Here is a 12,351-nt window from a genome sequence, read left to right on the forward strand (position 1 = left end):
GCGGGCCAGGGGAGGTGTTGAACTTCATCCCGATGTTCCTCAAACCACGCTGCAACAACGCCAGCTGTGTGAATGGGTGCATTATCATCCTGGAAGATGGCGTCATTGTCCGGGAACAACATCCGGACCATAGGATGCAAGTGGTCTCCTAAAATTGTGACATAATCGTTGGCAGTGATTCGTCCGCTAAGTGTGACCACAGGACCCAGTGAAAACCATTATATTGCGGCCCACAGCATCACCGAGCCGCCGCCATGTTTCACAGTTGGGCGGAGACACTGCAGATCATAAGCTTCTTTTGGCGTTCTCCACACATAAACACGGCCCGTGGTTGGGAATAGGGTGAAGGATGACTCATCCGACCATATCACACGTTTCCAGTCCTCAACGGTCCAAGTTGCATGGTCGCGGCACCATTTGCGGCGTGCGAAAGCGTTATGGTCCCTGATGAGCGATTTGGCCCGTGCAACACGACCCCGTAAGTTCATGTCATGTAATTCGCGGCGGACTGTGATTGTCGAAACAGAGTGGGGGAGGTGCTGATTGAGTTCCCCCGTTACTTGCTCCGCAGTGGCACGACGGTTCTGCATGACAATGCGCTTTAATACCCGGCGTGACCTGTCACTCATTATTTTCTTCCGCCCACTGTTCCGCTTCCCCGATGTGGTTTTCCCGTGTGTTGTGTAGGCCGTCATCACCTTCGACACTGTCCCACGCGACACACATAAAACAGTAGCCACTGCCGTCACCCCCACTCCACATAACCGCGCACCAACAATTTGCCCTCTTTGAAAATCTGAGAGGTCTCCCATTTTACACTACCTCCGTCTGCTGCAGCCACTGGACACTGCTGTTCCACTGCGCCTGACGTAGTATGGAGACCGACCTAACACACCACCACCAGCGGTCCGGCGCTGTGGCCGCCACGACACCACTGCCAACCCATACATCTGACGTGTTGCCAACTACAGGTGTTTCCATTTTTCTGATCATCATTTGTATATTAGCAACGCCAATTGTTAATCATAAGCTTATATTATTGAAGTAATTGTGTTAATCTACGGCTGATATGTTTTTAACAAATATATCAAATATGTCTCTTAAGATGATTTCATGTTTTTCAAATGTTGGGCATTTGATTTTTTTTTGCCTCCCTCTAACTACATCATACTACAGCCGCACGTCCCGAGTTCGATTCCCGGTGGGAGCAGTCAGTCGAAAAATTGTAAAAACCTCTTTCAGGCCAGCCACCCTGAATGAGGTTTTCCTGGGTTTTCCTCAGTCCCACCAAGCAAATGCCGGGGTGATACCTAACTTGTAGGTCCCAGGCCGCTTTCTTCTTTCCCTTTCCCCGGATAGTGTGCTCGCTGAGTGACGTCGTTCCTCATACGTGACGGGCTAAATGGCCTTAGATGCCGAAAGCCCAGAAATCTAAATCCTAACCACACACACACAAACACAATATAAGAGAGAGAGAGAGAGAGGGAGGGAGTACGGCCAAAAGCACACACTACAAAGCAGTGTTAGCCTATTCATTCAACAGAATGCTTGGTTACAGACTTGTCTTCATGGAGAAAGGATGCTTCAGACTTGCCCGTGCTCCGCTCTCAAGGCTTCTCACATTGGTTAAAAGCTATGTTGAAGTAGGTTGTCATAGCAACGACCAGTGTGTGCATATGGTGTCCGAGAAAATGAAATTTAATATTTTAAGTTTTTCGTCCCACGGTTATGCCTTCTAGGATAAAGGAGACGGTGATGATAAGAAATGAATGAAATGGTGGAATGAAGATATCGTGAGAAAACGGAACAACCACGAGAAAACCCACGTACACGGGGTTTGTCCACCACAAAGCTCACTTGGCGCGAGCTGGAATTGAACCAAAGACCCCATGGACCAGAGGTGAACATTACCACTGAGCACCACGGTCCCCTATATGGTCTCTAGTAAGTAATCTATGGCTGCATCAGTGGCTATGACTTGTTACTGCACAGAAATGTACATTCGAGCCAATCGTAAGGTACAAACCAGGTTTAGAAATATTTCATATTTTTATTATTAAATAAACAAAAAGTGTAATCATGTATTTATAATCGTAACTTTTACAAGCATAAAAATAAAAAGAAATATATATTTTTTCAACACAGTATTTAATTTCTTTTAATCAAGCAGTGCCCAGGTACTGCTGGCTGCTGGGTTTGTGCGGGTGGACTGCACGTCACTGAAATTAACGTTAGATTTAAATTATGTACATTTCATACGAAAACAGTATTATAAAGTAATGAAAATCAGTAACACATTCATGGACAAACGTCTCCTAGGTTTCTTTCTTGCTGTATCGTGTGGATAAAAGAGAGAAAAAATAAAAAGCGCTAAAGGAGATTCCACATATCCATGTCCATGTACAGTCAGCCACAAAAGTTCTTTCCGTTTGATGAAATCAGTTCCGTAAAGATCTTCAGAATACAAAGACAATTTGAGTACAGTTTTCAGTAAACTAAAAAGAGTGTAATTTTCTGTACGGTTCCAGCCATGCTACCGTTATTTCTAAAATAAATTTTACCAAACAGAAAGAACTTTTGTCGCTGACTGTACACACTTGAAGGACATACAAAATACCGACGGGAAAACTGAAGACTTAAACAATTTACTAAGAAAGTTGTTAACAGGAGGGTTCAGTAAGAAATCATGAGAAATAAAAAGTACTATACTTACTACACTTAGTGTACTGCTGTCGTTGGTTTGAGAAGACAAGTGAAATGAAACTAATCTTTACAACAGAACACAGACACTTTATATGCTACTCTCAATCATCTCTCATACTATGGTAACATAACATGCATTACCAATTGTCAAACTAACTTGAGAGAAGATTTGAATGACGATTGGTAGCAACGTGTTTGGTCACGTCTGGGCTATCGATAACAACCTATTTAGGTTTCTCTCTCTTCTTTTTTTCCTTTCTTTCTTTCTTTCTTTCTTTCTTCTTTCTTTTTTGCTTTCATGCTTTCTTGCTTGCTTTTTTTCTTTCTTTTATTTCTTTCTTGCTTTGTTACTTACTTTCTTTCTTTTTTACTTACTATTTTCATTAGAAAATATGTAACACGTTCAGTCCGACATCTGACAGTAATGAAGAAGCTATGCTTTTCGAAAATCCCGACGTGAGCCACCGGTGGCGCATGCCATTCTTCCTTCCGCGTATTCAAAATATACATTTACACCGTGCTCTTGGGTTTTCTCGGGGTTCTCCCGTTTCCTCTCACTTTCTTCATTCCACCATTTCATTCATTTTTCATCATCACCGTCTTCTTTAACCTAACACGCATAACTGTGGAACGTAAAACTCAAAGATTTCATTTCATTTCAAAATATACACTTACCACAGTGCAATAACATAGAAAGTCCGTAACACTGTTCTACTTTTGTGACTAAAAACCCAAAGGCAACTTACAGCCACGAATAAAGATCGTGTACCACCGGTGGCGCACGTCAGGATGAGTGTGTTAATTTCTCGCACTAGGTTTTTAACTAACTATAACTTGATTAAACTGAGCTATAGAACATAATGTGTGATTTAAATTGAATGGGTGAGTTGAAAAAGGTACATATTCCAAAAATATCACAAATTAAACTGAGATAGCTTTTTTTTTTTTTTTTTTTTTTTTTTTTTTTTTTTTTTTTTTTTTTTTTTGTCGTATCTACATCCATAGAGCAGAAAAGAAACATATTTCACTATTGCAAATGAGCTTGCCAAAAATATGTAGATACGATTGAGTTGAAGAAGGAACACATTCCAGGAATATGTCCCTTCTTCAACTCTCAGCCGTACTAGTATCGGCGGCACTCGCCACAGCGCTAGTGCTCAGTTTGTTTCGGCTTGTTTAACAGCTGAGCTGTTGTTTAAGGTCATGTTGGTTATGTTTAAAGTGGAAAGTGAAGATCATTGCGTAAAGTAGTGTAGTGACATTAATTAGTGTTTCTTTGCTTTAACCTAGTAACAATGTCCGAAACAAACAGTGACAGTGGTGAACCAAGCCTAGACTCGACATACCGGCTACCTAAATGTTGAAATACAGTGAGGGTTTGTTGCCTAAAAGATTGTATTTCTATTTATATAATGACTGGAAACCATTGGAGAGCTTCTCTGTAGTTACAAGGGGGGGGATCAGTGGTAGAGCGTTCACCTCTGGTGCTTGGGGCCCCTGGTTCGATCCCAGCTCATGCCGTGTGGACTTTGTAGTGGACAAACACCGTATGTGTGGGTTTTCTCGGGGTTCTTCCGTTTCCTCCCACTTTCTTCATTCTACCATTTCATTCGTTTCTCATAATCACCGTCTCCTTCAGCCTAGCCGGCATAACCGCAGGACATAAAACTGACAGATATCGTTTCATTTAAAAACAAAAAGTAGAAAAAATATAACAAAAAAAGTCGGCGTTGTCAACTTACAAATCATTTCTACATAAGAAATAAAATCTTTTTACGTGCAAACCTGTTCGTCAATTACTGTGCAAAGAAATGGATTTATTAAAGGTATTTAGCATCTACTTTCCAGTGACGGTATGTATTGATCACTGAAAAACCAGAAGCGATATGGCATACCACCGCATACCGTCTCACTTCTCAGTACTCTTCATTTAACTAAGAACGAAGTTTACTCATTAACTCGATATGACTTAATTTCTGATCATTGTCACGATAGCATCAATTACTTCACCTGAAACTTGTAGTGCTTGTGGCCCGCCTGTTTAAAAATTATATTGCATGCGTCTGTGATAAGAATGTATCATACGTATGTTTTAATTACTTTTCTTCTCCAGGTCGTGTGTCAAGCCCTGAGTTGGCTGAAAACTATCCACAATCTTGTCCTGAAGAGAAAATGACTTCCATAAATCCGATGAAAGAGGTCATTGATGCTACTAACGTGGCCCAGTATTTCCAGAGTCTGTCAATTAGTCCTGGTGAGTAGAAATTTATTTCACAGCATGGCATAATTTAAAGCAGGTTTCATGTATTCCTATATAATAGATAGAGCTCAATTAAAATTCTGTCTTTCGCTAGTTCTCTTAGTTTCATGTTTCGAAAAAGGGTTGCCAGAGACTTGTAAACTGTTTTACCTGTTATCCCTCTTAATATTATAGTATTGGCTCTTACAAGCAATTTGTGAAACGTAGTTCAGTAAGGTTCACGATGATTCCTTCTCCAATTCTTATTTATTTCCACCTTAAATATCAGTATCTCGCATATCAAGCTACCGTGATTTTTTGTCATACATACTTATCTTCATCACCCATCAAATCTAAAGATGCTTTCATTCATACTAATATTTCAATTGATTCTTCTTGATGTATCACTAGCATCAATTACCCGCTTCAGTGGGTCAAATTTTTTTAAAAAGTAATATGTTCCGTTAGTCAGTCACTTTTTACTATCACTGAAAAAGTGCTCTCTGATATCGGTCATTTTCGATAATTTTTATATATTTCCCCCTCCCCATCCCCAGGTTGCGAGACTGAATTTAGATTTAAACGGGATCGGAAGTGGCACTGTTCATCTCAGCTACCCCGATTAACTCTTGGAATCAACACATAATATTTCATGTATCCTGTATACTTTTCGATAGAAACAATGCATCAATCACCAAATTAAACGTTCATATACCAACAAAATTTAATTAATTCTATTCTCCATTCTCCATTATAGCAGTGACTTTTTCATAGAAGCTGCGTACCCTATACAAATAACATTCTTTTTTAAAGAGTGCGTCAAGTCTAGATAACACTTACTTAGAATATAAACAGAAAGCAGCTTAATTAGTTTTTTGTACACCCTAATAATAATAATAATAATAATAATAATGTAGAATATTTTGGTTTGTTTTGTTTTAACATCCCCTGCTTATAGTGGGATGCGAATCGCATGACATCCACCAGGACTCGAACCCTGTCTCCTGCGCCAAATGCGAGAACGCTAACCGTTTAGCTATAACAAGCAATAACATAGAAGAGTGTCAGTTATGTTTCAGCCCTCGATGTACTTTCTAAACATTTTTAGACCCATGATTTAAATATGGCAGGACTACACTGATTTGAAATATATCTTCAAAGATAGTAAATCGGATATTTGTTAACAATGAATAAAATTAATTATCTTTAACGTATTTTGTTCTGGCTTTGTATGTTATTGATGTGTGTAGAAATGTATGTCGATTTAGGAAGCTTTTTATTTTATTCATTTTTTATGAAGGGAAAGGATAAACTCCCAACTGAGAGTGCATCCTTGAGGTACAGTATACAGATGGTGATCAGAAAAATAGAAACACCTGAACGAAATTGCAACTTACCAGATTAATATGGTGTCGAACCACCTTTCGCCTTCAGAACAGCTTTGATGCGACGTGGGACGGAGGCATAGAGGTCGTGAATGGTAGCAAGTGGAATTTTACACCAATCCTCGTGCAGGGCATCATCCAGTTCTGTGAGAGAGGATGGAGGTGGAAATCGTCGCCGGAGTCGTGTTTCCAATACGGACCACAGATGTTCAATTATGTTAAGATCTTAGGGTTGGGCGGGCCAGGGGAGGTGTTGAACTTCATTCCGATGTTCCTCAAACCACGCTGCAACAACGCCAGCTGTGTGAATGGGTGCATTATCATCCTGGAAGATGGCGTCATTGTCCGGGAACAACATCCGGACCATAGGATGCAAGTGGTCTCCTAAAATTGTGACATAATCGTTGGCAGTGATTCGTCCGCTAAGTGTGACCACAGGACCCAATGAAAACCATGATATTGCGGCCCACAGCATCACCGAGCCGCCGCCATGTTTCACAGTTGGGCGGAGACACTGCAGATCATAAGCTTCTTTGGGCGGTCTCCACACATAAACACGGCCCGTGGTTGGGAATAGGGTGAAGGATGACTCATCCGACCATATCACACGTTTCCAGTCCTCAACGGTCCAAGTTGCATGGTCGCGGCACCATTTGCGGCGTGCGAAAGCGTTATGGTCCCTGATGAGCGGTTTGGCCCGTGCAACATGACCCCGTAAGTTCATGTCATGTAATTCGCGGCGGACTGTGATTGTCGAAACAGGGTGGGGGAGGTGCTGATTGAGTTCCTCTGTCACTTGCTCCGCAGTGGCACGACGGTTCTGCGTGACAATGCGCTTTAATACCCGGCGTGACCTGTCACTCATGATTTTCTTCCGCCCACTGTTCCGCTTCCCCGATGTGGTTTACCCGTGTGTTGTGTAGGCCGTCATCACCTTCGACACTGTCCCACGCGACACACATAAAACAGTAGCCACTGCCGTCACACCCACTCCACATTACCGCGCACCAACAATTTGCCCTCTTTGAAAATCTGAGAGGTCTCCCATTTTACACTACCTCCGTCTGCTGCAGCCACTGGACACTGCTGTTCCACTGCGCCTGACGTAGTATGGAGACCGACCTAACACACCACCACCAGCGGTCCGGCGCTGTGGGCGCCACGACACCACTGCCAACCCATACATCTGACGTGTTGCCAACTACAGGTGTTTCCATTTTTCTGATCACCATTTGTATATTAGCAACGCCAATTGTTAATCATAAGCTTATATTATTGAAGTAATTGTGTTAATCTACGGCTGATATGTTTTTAACAAATATATCAAATATGTCTCTTAAGATGATTTCATGTTTTTCAAATGTTGGGCATTTGATTTTCTTTTTTTTCTTCTTCTTTTTTTTCATTCTTTGCCTCCCTCTATCATCATACTACAGCCGCACGTCCCGGGTTCGATTCCCGGTGGGAGCAGTCAGTCGAAAAAGTGTAAAAACCTCTTTCAGGCCAGCCATTCTGAATGAGGTTTTCCTGGGTTTTCCTCATTCCCACCAGGCAAATGCCGGGGTGATACCTAACTTGTAGGTCCCAGGCCGCTTCCTTCCTTCCCTTTCCCCGGATAGTGTGCTCGCCGAGGGACTTCATCCCTCATACGTGATGGGCTAAATGGCCTTAGATGCCGAAAGCCCAGAAATCTAAATCCTAACCTAACACACAAACACAATATAAGAGAGAGAGAGGGGGGGAGGGAGTACGGCGAAAAGCACACACTACAAAGCAGTGTTAGCCTATTCATTGAACAGGATGCTTGGTTACAGACTTGTTTTCATGGAGAAAGGATGCTTCAGACTTGCCCGTGCTCCGCTCTCAAGGCTTCTCACATTGGTTAAAAGCTATGTTGAAGTAGGTTGTCATAGCAACGACCAGTGTGTGCATATGGTGTCCGAGAAAAAGAAATTTAATATTTTAAGTTTTTCGTCCCACGGTTTTGCCGGCTAGGATAAAGGAGACGGTGATGATAAGAAATGAATGAAATGGTGGAATGAAGATATCGTGAGAAAACGGAACAACCACGAGAAAACCCACGTACACGGGGTTTGTCCACCACAAAGCTCACTTGGCGCGAGCTGGGATTGAACCAAAGACCCCATGGACCAGAGGTGAACATTACCACTGAGCACCACGGTCCCCTATATGGTCTCTAGTAAGTAATCTATGGCTGCATCAGTGGCTATGACTTGTTACTGCACAGAAATGTACATTCGAGCCAATCGTAAGGTACAAACCAGGTTAGAAATATTTCATATTTTCATTATTAAATAAACAAAAAGTGTAATCATGTATTTATAATCGTAATTTTTACAAGCATAAAAATAAAAAGAAATATATATATTTTCAACACAATATTTAATTTCTTTTAATCAAGCAGTGCCCAGGTACTGCTGGCTGCTGGGTTTGTGCGGGTGGACTGCACGTCACTGAAATTAACGTTAGATTTAAATTGTGTACATTTCATACGAAAACAGTATTATAAAATAATGAAAATCACTAACACATTCATGGACAAACGTCTCCTAGGTTTCTTTCTGGCTGTATCGTGTGGGTAAAAGAGAGAAAAAATAAAAAAGCGCTAAAGGAGATTCCACACATCCATGTACATGTACAGTCAGCAACAAAAGTTCTTTCCGTTTGATGAAATCAGTCCCGTAAAGATCTTCAGAATACAAAGACAATTTGAGTACAGTTTTCAGTAAACTAAAAAGAGTGTAATTTTCTGTACGGTTCCAGCCATGCTACCGTTATTTCTAAAATAAATTTTACCAAACAGAAAGAACTTTTGTCGCTGACTGTACACACTTGAAGGACATACAAAATACCGACGGGAAAACTGAAGACTTAAACAATTTACTAAGAAAGTTGTTAACAGGAGGGTTCAGTAAGAAATCATGAGAAACAGAAAGTACTATACTTACTACACTTAGTGTACTGCTGTCGTTGGTTTGAGAAGACAAGTGAAATGGAACTAATCTTTACAACAGAACACAGACACTTTATATGCTACTCTCAATCATCTCTCATACTATGGTAACGTAACATGCATTACTAATTGTCAAACTAACTTCGGAGAAGATTTGAACGACGATTGGTAGCAACGTGTTTGGTCACGTCTGGGCTATCCATAACAACCTATTTAGGTTTCTCTCTCTTTTTTATTTCCTTTCTTTCTTCTTTCTTTCTTGCTTGCTTGCTTTCTTTCTTGCTTGCTTTCTTTCTTGCTTGCTTGCCTTTTTTCTTTCTTTTATTACTTTCTTGCTTTGTTACTTACTTACTTACTTTCTTTCTTTCTTACTTACTATTTTCATTAGAAAATATGTAACACGTTCAGTCCGACATCTGACAGTAATGAAGAAGCTATGCTTTTCGAAAATCCCGACGTGAGCCACCGGTGGCGCATGCCATTCTCCCTTCAGCGTATTCAAAATATACATTTACACCGTGCTCTTGGGTTTTATCGGGGTTCTCCCGTTTCCTCTCACTTTCTTCATTCCACCATTTCATTCATTTTTCATCATCACCGTCTTCTTTAACCTAACACGCATAACTGTGGGACGTAAAACTCAAAGATTTCATTTCATTTCAAAATATACACTTACCACAGTGCAATAACATAGAAAGTCCGTAACACTGTTCTACTTTTGTGACTAAAAACCCAAAGGCAACTTACAGCCACGAATAAAGATCGTGTACCACCGGTGGCGCACGTCAGGATGAATGTGTTAATTTCTCGCACTAGGTTTTTAACTAACTATAACTTGATTAAACTGAGCTATAGAACATAATGTGTGATTTAAATTGAATGGGTGAGTTGAAAAAGGTACATATTCCAAAAATATCACAAATTAAACTGAGATAGCTTTTTTTTTTTTTTTTTTTTTTTTTTTTTTTTTTTTTTTTTTTTTTTTGTCGTATCTACATCCATAGAGCAGAAAAGAAACATATTTCACTATTGCAAATGAGCTTGCCAAAAATATGTAGATACGATTGAGTTGAAGAAGGAACATATTCCAGGAATATGTCCCTTCTTCAACTCTCAGCCGTACTAGTATCGGCGGCACTCGCCACAGTGCTAGTGCTCAGTTTGTTTCGGCTTGTTTAACAGCTGAGCTGTTGTTTAAGGTCATGTTGGTTATGTTTGAAGTGGAAAGTGAAGATCATTGCGAAAAGTAGTGTAGTGACATTAAGTAGTGTTTCTTTGCTTTAACCTAGTAACAATGTCCGAAACAAACAGTGACAGTGGTGAACCAAGCCTAGAAAAGGGTAGACTTAACGAAAAAAAAACGTATACGGAAGATGGAAAAGTTAGCAAGGCGTCGAGGTGAGGAGTTTGTAACTTCAGCAGGCGTTCTTGTTCCAGCCAAAACAACCGGCCCAAGCTGTGAGAAAATTCATGGATAGTTTCTCTATTGAGGAAAAGGAGAACATTATTAAAACCCTATATAGTGCCAGACCTAAGAACGAGCAGGACACATTATTAGTGAGCCTGATTGAGAGGCATGAGATTGCAAGGCTCACACCATCAAATCAAAATCCAAAGCAATACGAGTCCTCTTTCAAATAATTTGCCATGAAAGGGACGAGCGGAGTTGAAGTATGTCGTAATGCGTACATAAACCTTCATGCGGTGTCACACAAAGTTATTAGGTTGACAAAGATTTTGGTTTCTTGGAAATTCCCTATTGACGAGAGGTAAACAGGAACACCGTTCTAATGCTATTCCAGCCTCACATCTAGTTAAAATACATGAACATATTGATTAATTTCATAAATATGTTGCACATTATACGTCTACATCAACCATATATCTCGATGCTCAGCCTAATGCATGAACTTTTCATAGAAAAATGTCCTGACTTGAAGAATGTAATTAAGTATGAGTTTTATTTGGAATATTTCAAGAAAAACTCCGGTTACCGATTTGGCAGACCTCAGGTCGGTGTCTACAGTACCTGTGAAGACCTGAAGATCAAAATTAAATCAAACACGCTTAATGACAATGAAAAACATGTAAATTTTATATTCAGTATTTTATATTTTGTAAATTAGTTTAGACTATTTTCAATTTATCTGAACTTATCTATCCTAACTACAGTCTGAATATAACACGAAACTTCATAATACAATCTAACCTAACCTAACCTAACCTAAGTATTGCTATCTTTATTACAGACATGTTTTATGGTAGGTTATGACATTGGACCGTGTATGTAACAAGAAAAGACTGATTTGCAATGGCAAAGTAAAATAAATCGTTTTAATATTATTATCTTAGCACTTTTTCGCAGCTCGGTGTGTTTTAACCACATAAAAAATTACTAATGATGGTCAAACTGAAACGGAACATGTTTTTATAAAGTTTTTCGATCAAGGCTTTTGTTTTTCAGCTGCTGATCCGCTAGATCAAGATGATTGACGATTGTCTACTCTGAAAAATTCAAGAATGGCCATTGTTTTATCGGGAAACATTGTTATTTTTGTCAATATGTGTAGCTAACAGTTTTGAAATACATTTGTTAGCCTTTATACAAAGATTGAATAATATTACTCACTTATTTCTGAAACCTGTTTAACATAATCCACTAATTGGGATAAAGTATTGTGCATTTAAAAACACTGAGTTGAAAAAGGAACATATTCCTAAACATCTTTACACAATTATATGGTATATATAAAAAATTATGTACAGGTACCATGTGCAATAGGTTTGCTACACTAAACGACACAAATTGATAATAGTAAATGTTTTGGTAGAACAATTAGTTTTCTCACAAAACAGTTTTTCTTAGTTTTCCGAAAGTTTATATTTTTGGAATGTGTACCTTTTTCAACTCACCGATTCAATTGTCATATTTCCAAACTTTTGTTAGAGTTACATTACACATTTTCTTTTAACAGTAGCTTTCATGAGTAAATTTGATCTAACAGAAATATTCATACACAAAAAATAAATGAACCTGTTAGACTATAAGA

General features: G+C 39.6%; 1 protein-coding gene across 3 annotated transcripts in view; it reads left to right on the forward strand.

Moving 5' to 3' along the window:
• Positions 1–12,351, forward strand: part of LOC145674422 (uncharacterized) — a 77,772-nt gene that overhangs the window by 6,248 nt on the left and 59,173 nt on the right. For all 3 annotated transcript variants that reach the window (XM_081744454.1, XM_081744456.1, XM_081744457.1), the window contains exon 3: positions 4,817–4,957. In XM_081744454.1, the coding sequence (XP_081600580.1) occupies positions 4,817–4,957 (141 nt within the window). The remainder of the gene's footprint in view (positions 1–4,816; positions 4,958–12,351) is intronic.

The sequence above is a fragment of the Thermobia domestica genome, chromosome 17, assembly GCF_964235325.1.
Source record: "Thermobia domestica chromosome 17, izTheDome1.hap1.1, whole genome shotgun sequence".
Taxonomy (NCBI): Eukaryota; Metazoa; Arthropoda; class Insecta; order Zygentoma; family Lepismatidae; genus Thermobia; species Thermobia domestica.